This window comes from Microcebus murinus, chromosome 8 (genome assembly GCF_040939455.1).
Source record: "Microcebus murinus isolate Inina chromosome 8, M.murinus_Inina_mat1.0, whole genome shotgun sequence".
NCBI lineage: Eukaryota > Metazoa > Chordata > Mammalia > Primates > Cheirogaleidae > Microcebus > Microcebus murinus.
The window spans coordinates 98,311,098-98,333,868 of record NC_134111.1 but is presented as its reverse complement, the minus strand read 5'-3'; the positions used below and the strand labels follow the sequence as shown (position 1 = coordinate 98,333,868).

At 42.5% G+C, this 22,771-nt stretch overlaps 1 protein-coding gene across 1 annotated transcript in view; it reads left to right on the top strand.

Moving 5' to 3' along the window:
- Positions 1-18,649, top strand: part of SLC16A14 (solute carrier family 16 member 14) — a 32,027-nt gene extending 13,378 nt beyond the window's left edge. The window contains exons 4-5 of the mRNA XM_012749358.3: positions 7,858-8,835; positions 15,862-18,649. Of these exons, the coding sequence (XP_012604812.2) occupies positions 7,858-8,835; positions 15,862-16,013 (1,130 nt within the window). The 3' untranslated portion in view covers positions 16,014-18,649. The remainder of the gene's footprint in view (positions 1-7,857; positions 8,836-15,861) is intronic.
- Positions 18,650-22,771: the final 4,122 nt, after the last annotated feature.

Below are 22,771 nucleotides of genomic sequence, written 5' to 3'. Positions count from 1 at the left end.
ATTATCTGTGTGACTTTGGTAAAGTTATTTAACCTACTTATGCCTTGGTTTTCGTATCTGCAAAATGGGGATAATGAAAAGTGCCTGGTGCATGGCTGGGGGTGGGAGGAATTGGGGAGCCGGGGCATCTTGCCCTCCAAATGTCCTGAATCCCCCCAAAATAAATTAAATTTAAAAAAGAAAAAGAAAAGTGCCTGGCTTACATGGTGGCTGAAATGATTAAATGAGATATTTGTATAAATAACTAAGCACAATGCTTGGCACATAATGAAGTGCTCAGTAAATGTTAGCTAATACATAAATATGTAACAATATATTTATTCAATATATTAATATATAAATATGGTATTTTATTGTATTATAAGGTTAAGTATATGCCTTATGATAGCAGTAGAAGGTGAACACAAATACCTACTGTTGGCCAGGCACAATGGCTCACACCTGTAATCCCAGCACTTTGAGAGACCAAGGTGGGAGGATTGTTTGAGGCCAGGAGTTTGAGACCAGCCTGGGCAACATAGCAAGACCCCATCTCCACATAAAATACAAAATATTAGCTGGCATGCCAGCACATGCCTGTAGTCCCAGCTACTTGGGAGGCTGAGGCAGGAGGATCACTTGAGCCCAGGAGTTTGAGATTGCTGTGAGCTATAATCATTCCATTCATTTCTATGGTTAGACTCTGTTTAAGTGGAATTTTATTTCTTGGAGTTCATTGCTTATTGATTCTTGAATAATATGATCTCTGTATTCAATCATTTATCTATTCTGCAAATATTTATGGAGCCTAAGAAATAGGAAGAAGTTCAGGAGGCTGGTGAAAGGAAAGTGTTTGAGACACTATTACTGTCACTTTTTTTTTTTTTGAGACAGTCTCACTCTGTTGCCCCGGCTAGAGTGTCATGTTGTCAGCCTAGCTCACAGCAACCTCAAACTCCTGGGCTCATGTAATCCTTTTGCCTCAGCCACCCAAGTAGCTGGGACTAAAGGTATGTGCCACCAGGCCCGGCTAATTTTTTCTATATATTTTTAGTTGGCCAATTAATTTCTTTCTAGTTTTTAGTAGAGACCGGGTCTCGCTCTTGCTGAGGCTGTTTTCGAACTCCTGACCTTGAGCGATCCTCCTGCCTCAGCCTCCCAGAGTGCTAGGATTACAGGCGTGAGCCACTGCACCCAGCCTACTGTCACTTTTTATACATGAAAAAAACCCAAAGGAAATCTCTGAAAATAAATTTAAACATACTATACCTCCAATAGCTATATTTCAGTGAGAAATTCAGTCAAATCAGTTAAGTTACATATGCAAAATGCTGTTGGGCTGTCATTGGTGAGACATAATGAAGCCAATTGGCAATCTAGCTCCTGTTTAATAGAAAAAAGTTAGATGCAAAGATCTACTGCAAAAAGCAGTGTGTATCACTGTACCATTTACATTTGTAAGAAACCATATCAATATCCTTCTTTATTCCAAAAACATTCCAGGCAGATTTATTTGTATCTTCTTTTTCTTCTTCTTCTTTTTTTTTTTTTGTTGCCACTTAGGCAATTAGAATCGCATGGGAATGTCCTCCTATTTTTTTTTTTTTTTTAACTTTCCTCTTCTACTGGATGAATGTCCTCCTATTAAGCAGAAAATTAATGTCTGTCTGAGCAACCTTTCTTAGCCCAGGGTGTCTGGCAGATTTCTCCAGCTTTGCCAGTGCCCCATTCTCTTCAGCCCGGCTCCTGAAGGCACCTTCTTCACATCCAGGACCCAGGACCACAGGATTTTCTCTCCTGACCTGGGCGCCCCGCCCGGCTGTGAGCACCTCCTCTAATCCTGGGTGTGGTGTGGTGAAGAATAGGCCCAGGGCCCTGCGAAGGGTGGACATTCATAGGGCTTTGCCTGACCTGCCATATCCCTTAGGCAGTAATAACTGTGCCAACGATGGCTCACAAAGTCGCGTAAGGAAGGGGGTGGTGAATGCTGCTAAGGGCGTGGATAGTCCCTGTAATAGGGAAATGGATATTACAACGTTGGGCACGACTTTCCCCCTTACACAAGGAAGCATTTATTGTTCCTACTAGGTTAGAACGAACACTGTTCTTGTGCTCATGCCCCTCAGTTCTGCTTCTCTTAGCCATTTTGTCCTGCTGCTGTGTAGAAACCATAACCATATTACATTTAGGATGTTGGTTATGGTCATTACCACATCAGATTTTTTATTATGGAAATTAAACTTTTTTTGTGCCATCAGCAAAATCCAGTGTATGGCAAATTCCATAGGACAAATGACCCTGTTTCCTCAACAGATAAATTCTAAGGAAAAAAAAGAGAGAGACTAAAACAGACTTAAAATCAACAAGTAGTAATGTATAGGCCTTATTTGGATATTGATTTAAACAAGTTTTTAAAAACATCATTTATGGCCGGGTGAGATGCCTCACGCCTGTAATCCTAGCACTCTAGGAGGCCGAGGCGGGCAGACTGTTTGAGCTCAGGAGTTTGAGACCCAGCCTGAGCAAGAGCAAGACCCCATCTCTACTAAAAATAGAAAGAAATTAATTGAACAATTAAAAATACATAGAAAAAATCAGCCGGGCATGGTGGCACATGCCCGTAGTCCCACCTACTAGGGAGGCTGAGGCAGGAGGATAGCTTGAGCCCAGGAGTTTGAGGTTGCTGTGAGCTAGTCTGATGCCACGGCACTCTAGCCCCAGGCAACAGAGTGAGACTGTCTCAAAAAAAAAAAAATGGCATTTATGAGACATTTGGAAATTTGAATACCTTCTGAATATTTAATGATAGCAAGTTACTCATGTTTTTCAGATAAGATCATGATTTTCTTCAAAATATAGTATGGAGGGTTGGGCATGGTGGCTCATGCCTGTAATCCCAGCACTTTGGGAGGTCGAGGTGGAAGGATCATTTGAGGCCAGGGGTTTGAGACCACCCTGGGCAACATAGTTAGACCCCATTTCTACAAAAACAGAAAAATTAGGCAGACATGGTGGCACCCTTCTGTAGTCCCAGCTATTTAGAAGGCTGAGGTAGGAAGATCACTTAAGCCCAGGAGTTTGAGGTTGCAGTGAGCTATGATGGTGCCACTGCATTCTAGCCTGGGCAACAGAGCAAGACCCTATCTTAAAACAAACAAATAAAAATAGTATGAAGAAGGGAGTCGGGGGTGGGAAGTGTGGGGGCAAGACTGGCCATGAGTTGATAATTGTCAAAGCTGGATAATGGGCACACGAAGATTCATTAAACCATTCTGTTTTTTAAAAGCTTACTTTGAATCCGACTTAAATTGTTTCATTAGCCAATAGCCTAAGAGGTAAGATATGAACATTAATTGACAGCTTGCTATGACACAGGTATATTACACGTACACACACACAACACACTACAGCACACTACAACACACAACACACTACAGCACCACACAATAAGCAGGTGGTGGTGTCTTCGATTTACCAATAAGAAAGCTGAGCCTCAGAGAGTAACTGACTTGATCAAGGTCACACGGTTACCTATGGGCAATAGAGCCAGGATTTAAACCCAAGGCCGTCTGGATTCTTTCTCGTATACATCCTCCCAATTCTATCATAAAGGCAACAATATTGTGGCACGATATTTAATATTAAAGAATCTCTTGGTTCTTTAACAGATACAGTAACTAGTTTCTCAAAATAGCCAGAGATGCACCCATTTTGCTGCTGAATTTTTTTTTTTTTTTTTTTTTTTTTTTTTTTTTTTTTTTGAGACAGAGTCTCGCTTTGTTGTCCAGGCTAGAGTGAGTGCCGTGGCGTCAGCCTAGCTCACAGCAACCTCAAACTCCTGGGCTCGAGTGATCCTTCTGCCTCAGCCTCCCGAGTAGCTGGGACTACAGGCATGCGCCACTATGCCCAGCTAATTTTATATATATATATCAGTTGGCCAATTAATTTCTTTCTATTTATAGTAGAGACGGGGTCTCGCTCTTGCTCAGGCTGGTTTTGAACTCCTGACCTTGAGCAATCCGCCCGCCTCGGCCTCCCAAGAGCTAGGATTACAGGCGTGAGCCACAGCGCCCGGCCTGCTGCTGAATTTTTTATACCTTAACCTTGGAAATGTAAAATTCATCTTGTATGAAAAAGGTTGCTATTATTTCTAAATATGACTGTTTCATCTTCTCGTAGAACTTTCTTTCATTCATCTCATTATGTGGCAGGCACTGTTCTAGGCTCATGGCACACATACATCAGTGAACAAGACACAAAAGGATCGCTGCCCTCATGGAGCTTATTGTCTAGCAAAAGGAGAGACAGGGAAAGACCATAAACCAGGGGTCCTCAAACTTTTTAAACAGGGGTCCAGTTCACTGTCCCTCAGACCGTTGGAGGGCCGGACTATAGTTTAAAAAAAAACTATGGCCGGGCACGGTGGCTCACGCCTGTAATCCTAGCACTCTGGGAGGCCGAGGCGGACGGATTGCTCAAGGTCAAGAGTTGGAAACCAGCCTGAGCAAGAGCGAGACCCCGTCTCTACTATAAATAGAAAGAAATTAATTGGCCAACTAATATATATAGAAAAAATTAACCGGGTATGGTGGCGCATGCCTGTAGTCCCAGCTACTCGGGAGGCTGAGGCAGAAGGATCGCTTGAGCCCAGGAGTTTGAGGTTGCTGTGAACTAGGCTGAGGCCATGGCACTCTAGCCTGGGCAACAAAGCGAGACTCTGTCTCAAAAAAAAAAAAAAAAAAAAAAACAAAACTATGAACAAATTCCTATGCACACTGCACATATCTTATTTTGAAGTAAAAAAACAAACGGGCAGGGGGGCGGGTATATACATACATAATGAGTGAGATGTGCACCATCTGGGGGATAGTCATGATGGAGACTCAGACTTTTGGGGGGAGGGGGGAAATGGGCATTTATTGAAACCTTAAAATCTGTACCCCCATAATATGCCGAAATAAAAACAAAACAAAACAAAAAAAACAAACGGGCAAAAACACCCGCATGTGGCCCACGGGCCATAGTTTGAGGACGCCTGCACCAATACACATACTAATTAAGCAAATTATGTGACTAAGTGCCATGGTTATTAATAAAAATAAAAGATGGATAGGGAAGGGAGATCGGGAAGGGGCTGGTGGGAAGGGGGTGGTTGCATTTGAAAATAGGATAGTCAGGGTAGGCTTCACTGAGAAGGTGAGAGATGGGCAGGAGATGAGGGCATGACTCCTAGGTCTGTTGAGAGTAAGAACTCTCCAGCAGAGAGAACAACCAGCTTATACAAAGGGACAAGGTCCCCAAAATTTATATTAGCCATAGAAATCTACAAGGAATTTTTATTTCTCAGAGGGCATTCACTCATCACACGGGGTTTTGCATACAGATTTACAGTTGATCCTCGAATAGCACCAGCCTCCCATGCAGTTGAAAATCCGCATGTAACTTCTGACTCCCCCAAAACTAACCTACTAATAGCCTACTGTTGACTGGAAGCCTTATGGATAACATAAACAGTCAATTAACACATATTTTGTATATGTATTATATACTGCATTCTTACCATAAAGTAAGCTAAAAAAAAGAAAATGTTATCAAGAAAATCATAAGGAAGAGAATATACATTTACTATTTATTAAATGGATCATGATAAAGGTTTTCATCCTCATCTTCACATCTAGTAGGATGGAAGAGGAGGAAGAGGAGTTGATCTTGCTGTCTCAGGGGTGGCAGAGGCACAAGAAAATCCACACATAAATAGACCTGAAAAGTTCAAACCCGTGTTGTTCAAACATCAGCTGTATAATCATTCAGTAGATGTCATGTAATTTCTAAATTTCAACTTCAAATTTCTATTAATTTTCTCAAACACTATTCAGATATTTCAGATAATCAAAAGCCAACAAACTTGTCAGAGTGTAGGCCTAGCTTATCAACTAGTGAATATTTTTCTCTGACTCTTCGAATATCAGGAAATTAGAGATTTCTGTCTTTTATGGACTTAAAAGCCATTAATCCAGGGTTTGACTAAAGTTAAAGATAGCCATTTTCTTCATGCTCATTTCCCCTATAATGCAAAGTACTGGGACACTGTGGCCCTCACTGAGGCTGGTCAGGAGGCTTGGGGACCTGCCATCACTTCTGCTGGGTGTCACTTAGAAGCTAGTTTAATTGTCCTTTTTTCCAAATCATTATGGGGGTACAAATGTTTTGGGTTACATGGATCGCTTTTGTGATGCTTGAGAAAGGGCAATAAGTGTGCCTATCACCCAGGTAGTTAGTGTTCATTGTACCATTTAGGTAGGTTTTCACCCACCTCCCCTTTGCTTGATTTCCACTGAGTTTACTTCCTTCTGTGCACATGTGTGCTCATCGGTTAGTTCCAATTTAATATCGAGTACATGTTGTGTTTGTTTTGCCATTCTTTAGATACTTCACCTTAGGATAATGGTCTCCAGTTCCATCCAAATTGTTGTAAAAGGCATTAATTCATCCTTCTTCGTGGCTGAGTAGTACTCCATGGTATATGTATACCACATTTTGTTAATCCACTCATGAATTGATGGGCACGTGGGTTGATTCCACATCTTTGCAATTATGAACCGTGCTGCAATAAACATTCAAGTACAGTGTCTTTTCGATAAAATTACTTCTTTTCCTTTAGGTAGATACCTAGTAGTGGGATTGCTGGATTGAATGGTAGGTCTACTTTTACTTATTTGAGGAATCTCCACAGTATTTTCCATAGATGTGGTACTAATTTGCACTCCCTTCTACAGTTTATAAGCATTCCTTTCTCTCTGCATCCACGCCAGCATCTATTGTTTGTGGCCTTTTTTTTTTGAGACAGAATCTCACTTTGTTGCCCAGGCTAGAGTGAGTGCCATGGCGTCAGCCTAGCTCACAGCAACCTCAAACTCCAGGGCTCAAGTAATCCTTCTGCCTCAGCCTCCCGAGTAGCTGGGACTACAGGCATGCGCCACCATGCCCGGCTAATTTTTTCTATATATATTAGTTGGCCAATTAATTTCTTTCTATTTATAGTAGAGACGGGGTCTCACTCTTGCTCAGGCTGGCTTTGAACTCCTGACCTCCAGCAATCCGCCCGCCTCGGCCTCCCAGAGTGCTAGGATTACAGGGGTGAGCCACCGCGCCCGGCCAATAGACTTCACTTTTTAAAGAGAAATTTTAGGTTCGTAGCAAAATTGAGTGTCAAGTAGAGTTCTGACTCTCCCTGCCATGAACACACACCCAGCCTCCCCCGACCAGCATTTTGTTTTTATCAATGTAAATAGTAAACTACCCCTGTTTTAATTGTTTGAATACAGTTAAACATCAGTGATACAATAAGTATTGTGTGGTGTTGACATCGAGTAGCTATGTCTATTTATGGGGACATTATGATTCCTTTTATTCTTCCAATTAATTTGTGACCGAATCAGCCCATTCCCGAGGCTGCTGCAGATGCCTGCAGTGGCTCTTCATGCCCTGGTCCGTGTGCCTTCCTGGGTACTTGGCGCAATTAGCAGAGGCCTGAGACAACAGAGGCGCTCAGAGAGGCCATTCATTTTTTTTTTAGCAAATCCCTAGGCACATGCTGTGTGCTCTGGGCAGTCCAGCGCGTACCAGTATTCCGGTAATGTGGCTTCATTTTGTTATTGCAAAGCCTGTTGGGGGAAATGACACGTAGATACCCGCTCTGTGGACAGTCCCCCCTGGTTCTTATCCTCAGTGCTGCTTTTTTAAAATCACTATTGTTTCTTTGTAGAAAGAAAAGGTACACATAGACACTAATGTAAGGGAAGTCATCAGATGATCTGCAAATGCTGGCTCCGGCCACTGATGTTGTACTGTTGCCTTTCCCCCTCTCAACCCGCGCAGGCCTTGGCAGCGGGATGGCCTACCTGCCGGCCGTGGTCATGGTGGGGAAGTATTTCCAGAAGAGGCGAGCCCTGGCCCAGGGCCTCAGCACCACGGGGACAGGATTTGGCACGTTCCTAATGACCGTGCTGCTCAAGTACCTGTGCGCGGAGTACGGGTGGCGGAATGCGATGTTCATCCAAGGTGCTGTGTCCTTAAACCTGTGTGTTTGTGGGGCGCTCATGAGGCCCCTCTCCCCTCAGAAAGACGGAAACCACCCAGGAGGGAAGGAGCCGAGAGTCCTCCCGGAGCTCTCCGCTGAATCTGTGAAGTCAAACGGACAGCTGGGCAGAACGGAAGAGAGGGCTGGGGGGCTCGGGAACGGGGACACCCTTTGTGACCTGCAAGCCCAGGAGTGCCCAGATCAGGCCCTGCCCAGGAAGAACTTGTGCGCCCTGCGGGTTCTGAAGACCGTCAGCCAGCTGACCTTGAGGGTCAGGAAGGGCCTCTCGGAGTGGTACTCGGGCTATTTCGGGACGGCCTCGCTCTTTACCAATCGAATGTTTGTAGCCTTTATTTTCTGGGCTTTGTTTGCATACAGCAGCTTTGTCATCCCCTTCATTCACCTCCCAGAAATAGTCAATTTGTATAATTTATCAGAGCAGAATGATGTTTTCCCTCTGACTTCAATTATAGCAATAGTCCACATCTTTGGAAAAGTGATCCTGGGCATCGTGGCCGACTTACCTTGCATCAGCATTTGGAATGTCTTCCTGATGGCCAACTTCACCCTGGTCGTCAGCATTTTTATTCTGCCGTTGATGCACACGTACGCCAGCCTGGCCGTCATCTGTGCTCTGATAGGCTTTTCCAGCGGTTATTTCTCCCTAATGCCTGTCGTGACCGAAGACTTGGTTGGCATCGAACACCTGGCCAACGCCTACGGCATCATCATCTGTGCTAATGGCATCTCTGCATTGCTGGGACCACCTTTTGCAGGTAAACTCTCTGAGGTTTGAAGGCCTCAGCGTGTATGCAGAGAGTGAGGGTGTGATGGCATAAACATTATAATGAATATTATATTGAAGTTAGGAACTTTTAATCCTTCTCCCCATGCTAAAGCTGCCAGCCAGGCTGGTAAATCTAGGAAACAAAGCAGGTGAGGACGGTGGGATACTGCAGGGCCCCTGCCCGTCTGAAGAGGGCAGCCTCTGCCCAGCTCCAACTGATTTCCGTCACCAAGAAATACTGAGAGTTCTTGCCAGATCTTATTGTTGTTTTCTCCCGTTAAGCGAAGCTAGAAATCTGGACTCTTAGGTGACACGTCCAGATTTTCAGAACACCTGGTGAAGGTCCAACATGACACATCCGTAGGCTGGAGCTAGGCCTGTATTCGCTTCCCATTGCTGCAGTGATAAATTGCCATAAACTTAGTGGCTTAAAACAATACAGATTTATTATCTTACTATTCTGGAGGTCAAAAAGTGGGTCCCACTGGGCTAAAATCCAGATGGCGGAGCTGCACTCCTGGAGGCTCCAGGGGAACTTGCTTCCTTGCCTTCTCCATGCTCTGGAGGCCGCCTCACTCCTTGGCTCATGCACCCACTTCCTGCATATCCTAAGCCAGCGGCGCCTCCTCTTCCCTCCCTTGCTCCCTGCTTCCTCCTTTCCCTTGTAAGGATGCCTGTGGTTACGTCGGGCTCACCTGGACAGTCCAGGATCTTCTCCTCATCTCAGGGTCCTTAACTTGATCGCATGTGCAAAGTCCTTTTAGCCATGTTGGGTTACACATCCACAGCGTCCAGGGATTAGGACATGTGCATCCTTGGGGTGGGGACATCCTGCCTCCCACAGGCCTAGAGGCCACCAGTTGGCAACATAGAGGGTGAGGACTCTCCCCTGCATTCACTTAGTTCCCCAGAGAATTTGCCTCCTGCAGTGGGTGTACCAGAAGTCATGGACACTGAGGAGTCTTGTGTCTGAGCTGGTACTTCTCTGAACCTGTCGTTTGGCTTCGTGGAAAGGCAAATTAGCATCGGGCAGGTGGACTCAAATCCCAAGATGCCAGGTACTGGGCAAAGGTGACAAGGTCTATCTTTTTTTTTTTTTTTTTTTTTTTAGACAGAGTCTCACTCTGTTGCCTGGGCTACAGTGCTGTGGCGTCGGCCTAGCTCACAGCAACCTCAAACTCCTGGGCTCAAGTGATCCTTCTGCCTCAGCCTCCTGAGTAGCTGGGACTACAGGCATGCGCCACCATGCCTGGCTAATTTTTTCTATATATTTTTTTAGTTGGCCAATTAATTTCTTTCTGTTTTTAGTAGAGGCGGGTCTTGCTCTTGCTCAGAGCTGGTTTCGAACTCCTGACCTTGAGAGATCCTCCCACCTTGGCCTCCCAGAGTGCTAGGATTACAGGCGTGAGCCACCACGCCCTGCCGACAAGGTCTATCTTATGTCCAAAAATTGGAAGCAGGAGCCCACATAGGGTGGCAGGGGCTGGGGCCAAACATCAACACAAAGCTGCTCTCTGGAGGTGGCCATCAGAGGGCGAGCCAGGACCAGTGGTGATTGTCAGAGCTGCTAGAGGCTTTGTGCAGTGTTTCAGGATGACTTAGTGGAGCCTCAGCTGTTCAGATGTCTTCCCTGCCCGCCCACCCCTGCCTGTCTGGCCTCTCCAGGCTTTTTATTCTCACATTCTCTGGCAGGAAAACTCTTCTCAGTGGATGGGGGAACTCCATGGTATAGGACAGAGCCCTCCCTGCCCCTTTCTTCCCAGTCTCTCTTTAGATCCTAAAGTCACCTCATCTCTTAGGACCCCACTGGCAGAGGGCTGTGCCAACAAACCCATTTTTAAGTACCCATTAGAATTTGAAGTTCAAGAAATCACAGATTTTTATGTATTCAGCTGACAACTGGCAGCCAGCTGAGTAAAGGTTTAAGGCTTCAAAGTCACTTTAGGAAGCCCCATGGCTACATATGGGTTCCTCCTGGACCAGGCTGCTCCTGTCGTCTGCATACGGAGATGCAGATGCAGCATTTTTAGGTGAATAACGATAGCAGTGCAGCAAACTATATTGGGAGTTGAAAGAGCTGACATTGCTCACTGGTCTCATGTAGAATTCTCTATCAGGTAGGGATGCATTTGGTTACAAGAGAACATCTTGACAATGGTAGTCTAAACAGAGTTAATTGTGTCACATAACCAGCAATATAGAGCCCAAGCACTGGCTGATAGTGAGACAGTGTCTCAGAGACCTCTTGGCCTTTTCCTCTTGCTAGTTGCCTCATGATCACACAATGGCTGCTGTAGCTTCAGCTATTGCACCTTCGTTTATCATCACATGCTGCTAGGGGAACTCCAGAATCAATGTTCTGATCTTCCTGTCCAGGCCAGCAACATAAAGTGGCCTTTCTTTCTTTGTGTTTGTTGCTTTCTTCTCCTTCCACTGAACTCATGCACCAAGAAATGGTAAAAAACATTCATGGGCTACCTGCATTGCGTTTAATTCATTGACCTTACAGGCCAAGCAGCCTACATTGCAATAAGATGCAAGCCCAGCATTTATACACCACAGGGTCAGAGTGCCTGGCAGTGTGAGTGATTAAATGACCACAATAAATTCTTGTTAGAAATTTGAGATGGGCTAGAAATTATTACTTAGCTGAGTTTGCAGCAAGGAAAATTACTGTTCACATTGCCTGTTCTAAAAATTCATTCAGAAAAAAGTGTGTTTTCCATTTCTCAAAGAGGTTTCTACTGGCATTAAAAAACCTGGTGCCATTTAGTACCCTGGTAGACAATCACACATTTTCATTTAGGAGAAGAATGTAATGTACAGTCAGAGACAGTGAACAGACATTTCAATCATGACACTTAGCAACACGAACTTCTTGACTTAGTTCATTTATAGTATTGCTGGACATTCAGTTCAACTCTTTTAAAGATCTGGCTGACCACAAATAGACACAGTATCTCCTCCAGACCCATAAAATCTAACACCTTAACAATAATTTTTGGCAGGGCGTGGTGGCTCACGCCTGTAATCCTAGCACTCTGGGAGGCCGAGGCGGGAGGATCGCTCAAGGTCAGGAGTTCAAAACCAGCCTGAGCAAGAGTGAGACCCGTCTCTACTAAAAATAGAAAGCAAATTAATTGGCCAACTGAAATATATAGAAAAAATTAGCCAGGCATGGTGGTATCTGCCTGTAGTCCCAGCTACTCGAGAGGCTGAGGCAGAAGGATCGCTTGAGCCCAGGCGTTTGAGGTTGCTGTGAGCTAGCCTGATACCATGGCACTCTAGCCCGGGCAACAGAGTGAGACTCTGTCTCAAAAAACAACAACAACAAAAAAAAACACAAAGCAATAATTTTCAATGCTTTTCACTATGAACTGGAAATACTTATTTAATTAATAGGAAAAACAACCATTCTCATTTGACAGACTCAAATGAGAAGAGAATGCAATTTAATAGGGAGCCAGGTTTTTCTCTGAAGCTGTTGATTTGAATTGGTGGTTGGGTCAGGGTTGCCAGGGCTCCCAGGTTCCAAATCAAGGAACTGAGATGAGACTTCGAGGGAGTGGAGGGGTGAAGGATGAGTGGGGAAGGCCGCTTGCAGGAAAGGGTTGTGTCGACACATGCTGAGGGTCCAAGCTCCAGGTAAAATACTGTCTCTCCTGGCCTGCTCTGCACCTGACTGGGTTTGAGTTCAAAGTACAGGAAATATTACAATAGGCACCAAAGAGAGATGGCAGGATCCGGAGTTATTTATCAATAAGTCCTAAAGGTACATTGGAGTAAACCTATGGATTGATTAAACATAAAACTTAAGACAACTCCTATAAGTTGTACTATATTAAATTGTTTGCAGTTGCATGTGATTTCTTTTTTAAAAAATTGACATATTAGTTACTTTTAAAGCTTGGGGCATGTGGAGATGCTTTTACTTTTAGAGGAAAGAGGCAAGATTGTTTTAAAAAATAATGAATTTAAGGCTGTAGCAACACATAATATATTTAGCAGACATTTTCTGTTAATATATCCTGCAGAATAAAGATGGGGGTTGGGGCAGAGAGAAGATCCTACGGGGTGGTATTTCTTACTGTCCCCGCCAGAGGGGGAAGCAGTACATGTACAGATGGAACCAAGAAAAATGCCCTTGAAACTCCAAAGTCCTCAGTATGATTTGTGCTGGTGAGTAAGCTCAGGGAAGCAGGGAAGACAGGTAGGCAGGGGCCACATCACAGAGGCCTGGAGCTTACAATCAACCACCTCAAACAAAAAAGTATATAAAATAGTCAGAACTAAAGACAAAATCAATTTTCCTGTTGAGTAGGATTTTGTCCTATTTCTGAGGCTCAAGTTAGGCAGCAATAAATAAATAATAGTTCAACTTATTTCAGCTGTCGGGGTTTGTTACTTGGAGCCATCGTTTCTACTCTCAATCACTTGATCCTATGAAAAGCAAGGACTTAGCTGTTATAATGATACGGTCAGCTTTCACACGGGATGAGTGGAGCAGGAGAACCTCATTTGTATTGATTGACGTTGTTACATTTGCAGATGATAGATAGTCCCATCAGGTACTCCGCATACATCACGCCATTCTGCGTCATCAACAAGTGGATTGTTCACTTTGTCATAATTCACAGCGGTCCATAGCTGGCGATTGGTAACACTGACCAGAAGTTGGGTACATTTTTGTTCTGTTTTATTGAATCAGTGTTGTTCTGATTCAATTTTGAAACCGAATCATGATTTTTAGGTTATGTTTAATCTTTTTTTGCCCTTCCTGTTTCAAATTGTAGATTAAGGAAAGATGATAGAGCATTGTACTGAGCCACTTCTAAAGAGTCTGTTATTTTTTTTCTTTTCTATTTTTATATCGAACAACAAATTCAAAAACTTGGTTTACTTTTAAAGTATTTCCAGAATTCATAGCTTTTAACTTGTTAAAAGATTATAAGTTTTTTATGCTATTAAATGTTTTTCTTTATGCATGCCTTGACTGATCCCTGTAAATAGATAATCCAGGCACATTAATTATGCACTAGATACAATAAACAAAGGGATACATACAACCGCTAGGAAGTCAGAGGAACTGGTTTCCACCTTGCCTGGTTGCTTTTGTGTGGCTGTTGCCAGTTAGCTTTTTTTTTTTTTTCTTTTTTGAGACAGGGTCTCACTTTGTTGCCCAGGCTAGAGTGAGTGCCGTGGCGTCAGCCTAGCTCACAGCAACCTCAAACTCCTGGGCTCAAGCAATCCTCCTGCCTCAGCCTCCCAAGTATCGGGGACTACAGGCATGCGCCACCGTGCCCAGCTAATTTTTTCTATATATATTAGTTGGCCAATTAATTTCTTTCTATTTATGGTAGAGACAGGATCTCGCTCTTGCTCAGGCTGGTTTCCAACTCCTGACTTTGAGCAATCCACCGGCCTCGGCCTCCCAGAGTGCTAGGATTACAGGCATGAGCCACCTCGCCCTGCCCAGTTACCTATTTTTTAAAAGAAGAGTGGCCATGGAAGACTATGTTTGGTCATTAGATCATTTATATTTTCTTTAAGTCTTTGCTAATTAATATACTTACTACAATGGAAAAAGTGGGTGTTCAAAATTTACATTTTTACCACACATAATATTCTTGTGTGTAGCTCCATCCTCTCAGTTCACATAGTTGGCTATGTGGGAACCATGACATGTCACCAATTCTTAGAATTAATTAATGAAGTTAAAAAAAATCATATTTCATAATTTCCAAGATACATTTTTCCATATTTTAACATCTTTGAAATTCAAATGCATTTTACAAAGTCCTAAGAAAACACTGTTGTATTTGAATTTATAAGAATATTTCTTTCTTACTGATATTTATAAATAATGGCACATCAGTGTCTTAGAATCCATGAAATATAGTGGTATTTTACAAGTGTCTAATAAGATTATTATGTGAAAATGTTAGATTATAATATTAAATTATTATTTGAAAAGAACTGATAATTTAGTCAGCATCTAAGGCTGTATCTCTGGCAATTTACAGTTGTATAAAGTTTTGTTATCTATAAATGTGGAATTTATAAAACCTAGAGATTTTGATTCTTCCTAGAACATATTTACCCTCAAATACTTTAGAATGAGTGAAAGTTCAGATGTCTTCTGCTCGGCCTCTTTTGATACACACTATAAACTTCTTTACAAGAGGTTTTTTTTTTTTTTTTTTTTTTTTTGCAATCACACAAGAGGAGGTTTATTTTCTAGCTAGCCAGGGTCCAAGCCCCAGAGCACCAACGCAGTGGCCACTCTCGCAGGCAAGGACCTTTACAAGAGTTTTGAAGGTTTGAGAAAAGACCAGTGTTTGTACTTGTGAAAAAAGATCACTGGATTCACTTTTCACTGCTGGCTTTGTATCGGCCTGCAAGGTAACCATAGGTTCTCCCGTGGGTCAGCCAGGTACTGCCTTAAGTACCTTCAAAAGTCCCTGAGTGGGCTGGGCGCGGTGGCTCACGCCTGTAATCCTAGCACTCTGGGAGGCCGAGGCGGGCGGATTGCTCAAGGTCAAGAGTTGGAAACCAGCCTGAGCAAGAGCGAGACCCCATCTCTACTATAAATAGAAAGAAATTAATTGGCCAACTGACATGTATATAAAAAATTAGCCGGGCATGGTGGCGCATGCCTGTAGTCCCAGCTACTCGGGAGGCTGAGGCAGTAGGATCGCTCGAGCCCAGGAGTTTGAGGTTGCTGTGAGCTAGGCTGACGCCACGGCACTCACTCTAGCCTGGGCAACAAAGCGAGACTCTGTCTCAAAAAAAAAAAAAAGTCCCTGAGTGGCTTAAAAGATGAATGCAGCCATCCCCAGGCATTGAGAACACTGGCTTATAGAGAAAATGGCTAAATGAAACATTTTGGCATTAAATGACATGTAAATAAATTATTTTAGAAATATTTATAGTAGCAACAAATACCTGCTTTGTGTTCTTGACTTTTATTGTATCAACTACATCACACTGAATATATTCTTTTTTTGTTTTGTAGGGTGGATCTACGACATCACGCAAAAATATGATTTTTCCTTCTATATATGTGGTATGCTTTACATGGTAGGAATACTCTTTTTACTCATTCAACCGTGTATTCGAATTATAGAACAATCCAGAAGAAAATACATGGATGGTGCACACGTTTAGTGTCATGTAATGTTTCGTGTCAAAGATTTCATTGTGATACTCATGCCTACCTCACATGGCTGCTGGGAGGCACCTATGACAGAATGTGGGAAAGCACTTTGCATGGTAACTGGCATTGTCATTTGTAAATGCCATTGTCATGGCCTCGTTTGTAAGCCGCACTGCCTCTCTAGGGGGAAGCAATGCTAGAAGGTATTAAGGTCTACATATGTCTTAGAGATGACAATGTTCTTCAAAGACAGCCTATTGAAAAACTGGCAGAAATGCTCTTATAAAAACTATTCTTTCTTATCCACTGGAACTAGGGTTTTAGATACAGCTTTTAAGGCAAAGACAGGGAATAAACGCTTTTCAACTCAGCTGCTTCTCTGTAAGGTGAAACTGAAGTATCTCTATGCTTCTGGAAAGCTCTCAGATAAATGGGTTTCAAGCACAAGAATATGACTCAATTTCAGAAATTAATTATTACGGGAGCTATTGATCTAATAATATAAAAAAAAAAGCCAGGCTCTAACAGTTACACATGGGTTTTTTTGTTTTTGTTTTTGAGACAGGGTTTCACTCTGTCACCAGGCTAGAGTGCATTGGTGTCATCATAGCTCACTGCAACCTCAAACTCCTGGGCTTGAGTGATCCTCCTGCCTCAGCCTCCCAATTAGCTGGGACTACAGGTGCACGCCACCATGCCCAGCTAATTTTCTGTAAAGACGGGTCTCACTCTTGGTCAGGCTGGTCTCAAACTCCTGGCCTCAAGCAATCCTCCCACGCCTCAGCCTCCCAAAGTGCTAAGATTACAGGTGTGAACCACAGTGCCCGGCCGGTTTATATTTTTATAAAAGAATTCTGCAGCTAGGGTGTACAATTTATAAATCTTCCTCTAAGAAAAGGCATTTGGCATCAATCCTAATTCAATATTATCCAGTTACAAACTGAATCTTGAGACAAAACCTTAACAAATAAATATTATTAATGATGTCCTTAGCAAAAGCTATATATGTACACACAATCATTGAATCAAGGGCTACAATTCAAGCACTTATATTCATATCCATTGGCTTCTGTCTTAGATTATGAGCATGATCTGGGGCCTCTAACAATTTTTCCGAGTTTCTCCTCCCCCCAAAGTATTACATACAACTAATTGCAAATTGACCTATAAAGTTGGTGGTTAAATCATTTGTAAAGCATGTTGCTAATCCAAAATATAACACCATCAAGTAGTGAGGGTAATAAATGGAATGCCTTTGGTCTAGATGTCACCTGTGTACCTGACATTGGAGGAGTGGTGACAAACAGCCCATCTCCAACGCCTCTTGTTGTTATATAGATCGTTCATTTGCCTGAGTGCTGCACAGTTTTAAAAATAGTTCTCTTGATTGATTTCATACAGAAGATAACTGTGATCCATGACATCAAATAATGCCCTTCCATTATGTGAGATGTCTATTTTTCTATGCCAAACATTTTTCAGACTGCAGAATGTTCCTCCCAGAATCATTATGAAATTTCTGGCTGCCTTACTTGTTTATACATATTTTAAAACTATTTAAATTTCTACTCACATTTGCTCATCCCCCCCCCCAATCCTTTAATAACATTGCCAATGTCTTGGGTCAAATCTATCTAAAGTGAAATACAGCCCATTCTCAATTGTCCTTGGTAATTAGAGGCAGGAATGCTATTAGGAATTGGAATCACAGAATGTTACCCCTAGCCTAATTTTAGCCCGCAGTTTCAGTTATGCTCTGCCAAGCCCTTCCAAGATGTTAACAAGTGATTCAATGGACAAGTTTCCTTTTTTCTCCATTATTTCCTGCTGTAATGTCTAGTGGGAGGGGTTGTGTAATGAAAGGACCACCAAAATAATAAAAGGCAGCTAATGGAAAAAAGAAACAAAAGCATAGCTAATATACACACTCGATATTACCTCCAATGATTCAAAAATTGCCTGTAAATTATTATAGATAATAAGTTGCATGTCATACTCCATTTGGTTCAACACAATGACCTGTTTGTTAATCATTACAGCTTTGGCTGCTGTTGAAGAATCCAGCTCTCTATTTCGATAAAGGTAATCTTAAAAGCTGAGGCAATGCTATATAAATATATATTTACCACAAAATTAGGGTGGTGAGAATGAAAAACATGTTGCATATTTTAACACTGACTATATCACTTCATTACTTTTATTTTCTGACAACACCAAATTAACAAGAGGCAGTGTTACATATTTTGAATGGTGCTATAGCCAATACATTTGCATGCTCACGCTGCTGGCTGTACATCATAAATATGAACTTTTTATCCAATAACCCAGCTCTAATTGCATCCAAGTTACACTTCCTCACATTCAGTTTGTACAGTTGTTTGTTGTCTTACTATGTTTTTGGAAGTGGTGACTTCTAACAAATCAGTAGAAGTTTCCATATTACAAAAATACAGTAAGCCCTGTTTGCAATATTCCTGTTGAGAACACAATAATAGAGAATGCTGTAAAGAATTACAGCAAATATTTCCATTTTGTGTTGTTATTCAGAGTTATTTGAAGATATATGTTAACTGTATATCATGTGCTTTATAATTTCCACGTGATTTTTATTTACATACAAGTAAATAAATTTTGTCCTCTTTAAAAATGGTCAGTGAGTTTTTGTATTATATAAAATCTGTATATTTTTTGGCCTTAAAGGGAATATTCCTAAAAGTAGCTGATGATTATCTGTTTTATTCTTTCCCTTGAACAGTGTTTCTCTAGGTGTGGCCACAGAACCACCTGGAGAGGATCGCCTAGGGGGACTGTGAAAAGTACTGAGTCCGAATATTAAATTTAAAATGCACACACCTTTGAATCCAGCAGTTGAATTTCTAAAATATTTTCCTGGGCCTGGCGTGGTGGCTCACGACTGTAATCCTAGCACTCTGGGAGGCCGATGAAGGATTGCTCAAGGTCAGGAGTTTGAAACCAGCCTGAGCAAGACCCCGTCTCTACTAAAAAAAAAATAGAAAGAAATTAATTGACCAACTAAAAATATATTTACAAAAAATTAGCTGGGCATGGTGGCACATGCCTGTAGTCCCAGCTACTCGGGAGGCTGAGGCAGGAGGATTGCTTGAGCCCAGGAGTTTGAGGTTGCTGTGAGCTAGGCTGACGCCATGGCACTCACTCTAGCCTGGGCAACAAAGCGAGACTCTGTCTCAAAAAAAAAAATAAATAAATAAATAAATAAGTAAGTAAGTAAAATAAAATTTGTATCCAAATGATGCAGATTCCTGGGCCTACTTAAAACCTAGGAATCTTGGGGAATGAGGGCCAATAAATCTTCCTTTTAGATAAGCTTATCAGTTGATTCTTATGTACACTAAAATTGGAGACCCACTGTCAACATATTTAAGAGCAAAACATTCCAATCAATTTCAAACATTTGATACACAGAAACAGAAAGCATATTAGTGATTGCCACAGGCTGGGGACAGAGGGGAATGGGAAGTGACTGCAAATGGATACAGGGTCTTTCTCTTTTTGGGCTGATAAAAATGTTCCAGAACTAGATAAAAGTGATGGTTGCATACCTTTGTGAATATAATATGAAAACCACTGACATATATACTTTAAAAGGGTGAATTTTATGGCATATAAATTATATCTCTTTTTAAAATCACCTGTGTTAATATTAGCACATCTCATCAGAAAAGTACTTAAAAGTATTTAAAATATTTAAAAATACTTTAAATATTTGAAAGTGGACAAGCTCACAGAGGTTGATGTAAGTTACCCAAAATTCGAATTTCCTTTTGAAGGCTTGAATATTATTGTTGACAACAAATATAGCGGTTGTTTTCCTTGAAGGGATAGCCTCATTTCCAGTAATGTTTCTGCCAAGTACAAACGTGGTGATTCATGAAAAACGCAGTAGTTCAGATTGCAACTCAGTCGTACAACTGCTTTAATATGTCAGTTTCATCTTTTTCAGCATCTTTAGTCTTAGATGGTACAGATGTGGGATAAGAACGCAAGATTTATTTTTTTTAATTAATTAATTTACTTATTTATTTATTTTTTGAGGCAGAGTCTCACTCTGTTGCCTGGGCTAGAGTGCTGTGGCAAGATTTCTTTCTTTCTTTCTTTTTTTTTTTTTTTTTTGAGACAGAGTCTCACTTTGTTGCCCAGGCTAGAGTGCCATGGCGTCAGCCTAGCTCACAGCAACCTCAAACTCCTGGGCTCAAGCAATCCTCCTGCCTCAGCCTCCCAAGTAGCTGGGACTACAGGCATGTGCCACCATGCCCAGCTGATTTTTTCTATATATATTAGTTGGCCAATTAATTTCTTTCTATTTTATAGTAGAGAGAGGGTCTCACTCTTGCTCAGGCTGGTTTCGAACTCCTGACCTTGAGCAATCTGCCCACCTCGGCCTCCCAGAGTGCTAGGATTACAGGCATGAGCCACCATGCCTGGCCTGAAACACACTTTAAAAGACAACAAAGTATACCTACTCTTGTATTTCCACATAAGAACACTTCAAGATATTTATGTATTGGATGATAGTGAGGTTGCATAAATGACAGCAGGTATAATAAAGATATCTAGAGCAAGAGCACAGTAGAAATACTGAAAACAAACTGAGCCTCTGAAACTCAAAATATTTATACCCTAAACCTACTACCTTAGAAACTTCTAGAAAACACAAAAATAGGCAAGCATGCATTCCACTAGTCATCAGAGTGATAACGTCACATGTCATGTAGCCTCTGGAAAATTCTACCATTTACTTATGAAAGAATGAATGAAAAAGGTAAACAATATCTTAGTATTATTATGAAAATAGTTTTGACCTCACAGACCACCAAAAGGAAACTGGGGACCCGTGAGGGGCCCTGCAGCACACTTTGATAACTGCTGTGCTAGAGGAATCTGAAGGAGAGATTGCTGGAAGTTTAAGTGGGCTTGGAGACTGGGCAGAATTTAGTTAGAGTGCAGTGCACACTGTCTGGGGGATGGCTCAATGACAGGGGCAAGGGAAGAACAGCGTGGGTGAACACAGTCTCAGAAAACACAAGAGGAGCTTAGATTCAATGACTAGTCTCAAGCCAGCAGGATCAGGGATGTGACCACACTGAACAGGTAGTTAAAGGTTGTACAAAACCTTGTCAGACAAGAGAAGAAGCTGTGAGGTTCACATTGATAAATTTAATCTCTGCAAAGTGGGAGCTCAGATTGCTTGTCTGGTCAAGTGTCTTTCCTGGGTCATGGTCAAAAGAACAGGAATGGAGCAGAGAAAACCCTCCACCCAGGGAAGCATATCAGAATCTCTAAGGAGGCCGGGCGTGGTGGCTCACGCCTGTAATCCTAGCACTCTGGGAGGCCGAGGCAGGCGGATTGCTCGAGGTCAGGAGTTCGAAACCAGCCTGAGCAAGAGCGAGACCCTGTCTCTACCATAAATAGAAAGAAATTAATTGGCCAACTAATATATATAGAAAAAATTAGCCGGGTATGGTGGCGCATGCCTGTAGTCCCAGCTACTCGGGAGGCTGAGGCAGGAGGATTGCTTGAGCCCAGGAGTTTGAGGTTGCTGTGAGCTAGGCCGATGCCACGGCACTCACTCTAGCCTGGGTGAGACGCTGTCTCAAAAAAAAAAAATCCAAGGAAAAGGTTTTGAACTCAATCACCCTCCTACCATGTTTCCCTGAAAATAAGACCTACCCATAAAATAATCCCTATCCAGATTTCTAAGCATTTGCGCAATGTAAGTCCTACCTGGAAAATAAAACCTAGTGGTGGGCGTGGCTATGCAGTGTATCTGCACAACCCAAGCATTTCGTGGCGGTAAAGAAGAGGAGCAGCCCTTTTCATCTGCCCCATCGTGACAGCTACTATCCCAGAGGTGACCCGAAAGGTGGGGCAGCCCCACCAAGAAGGTCGGCTCCCCCTGTCAGGTCCTGGCCATCCTGTGTGTGCTGCAAACTGAGGCTTTGAGGGGAAATTCTCCTCAGTGAAGTGAGGAGCAGGACGCTCCGCTTTAGGTATTGTGTGTCCCAGGGGGAAGAAGGAAAGCTGTGGCTGCCATTTTACTCAGCACTGTGGGCCTCTCTCACACCCCCCAAACACCAGGGGAGAGGGGAAAAGCTTCTGCAAGCAGTCTCCTACTGAGCCCAGAGAGATCATTTCTGCTCCACTGTGCAGACTGGACCCAGTGCTTACTGGATCTCTGATAAATAAGCCAGCCCTGCTCATTTAATGAGAGCTCTATTGCTCGACATGAGAGATTGGGGCCAATGGTTCTAAAGGAAATAGAGTTGCAAGAAATTCAGGATGCAATTCAGGGTTTGGAGAGTGATGATGACGTTCCAAAAGACGACGACTTAACTACATTTGAATAAATGTAGATTGTTGTACCGTACTTAAAAAAAAATAACACATCCCCTGAAAATAAGCCCCTAGGGTGTCTTCTTGAGGAAAAATAAATATAAGACCCTGTCTTATTTTCGGGGAAACATGGTACTCTTTTACCCCCTCCACTACCACCACCAAGGAAGCTCCATGAGAACAGGGACCTGGTCAGTTTGCCTCTAAGAACAGAGCAGACACTTAAAAACCCATTGGTGAAAGTCTGCTTGAAAGTAGGCCATACTTCTGACGGTGTGCGAGGCAGGAAAGAGTGTCACCAAGTGCTGTCCCATGCAGCGTCACATAGGCCTTGGATCCAGCAGCGGTAAGTAAAGGAGCATGTACAGTACTTTTAGGGGTGGGAACAGGAAGAGAA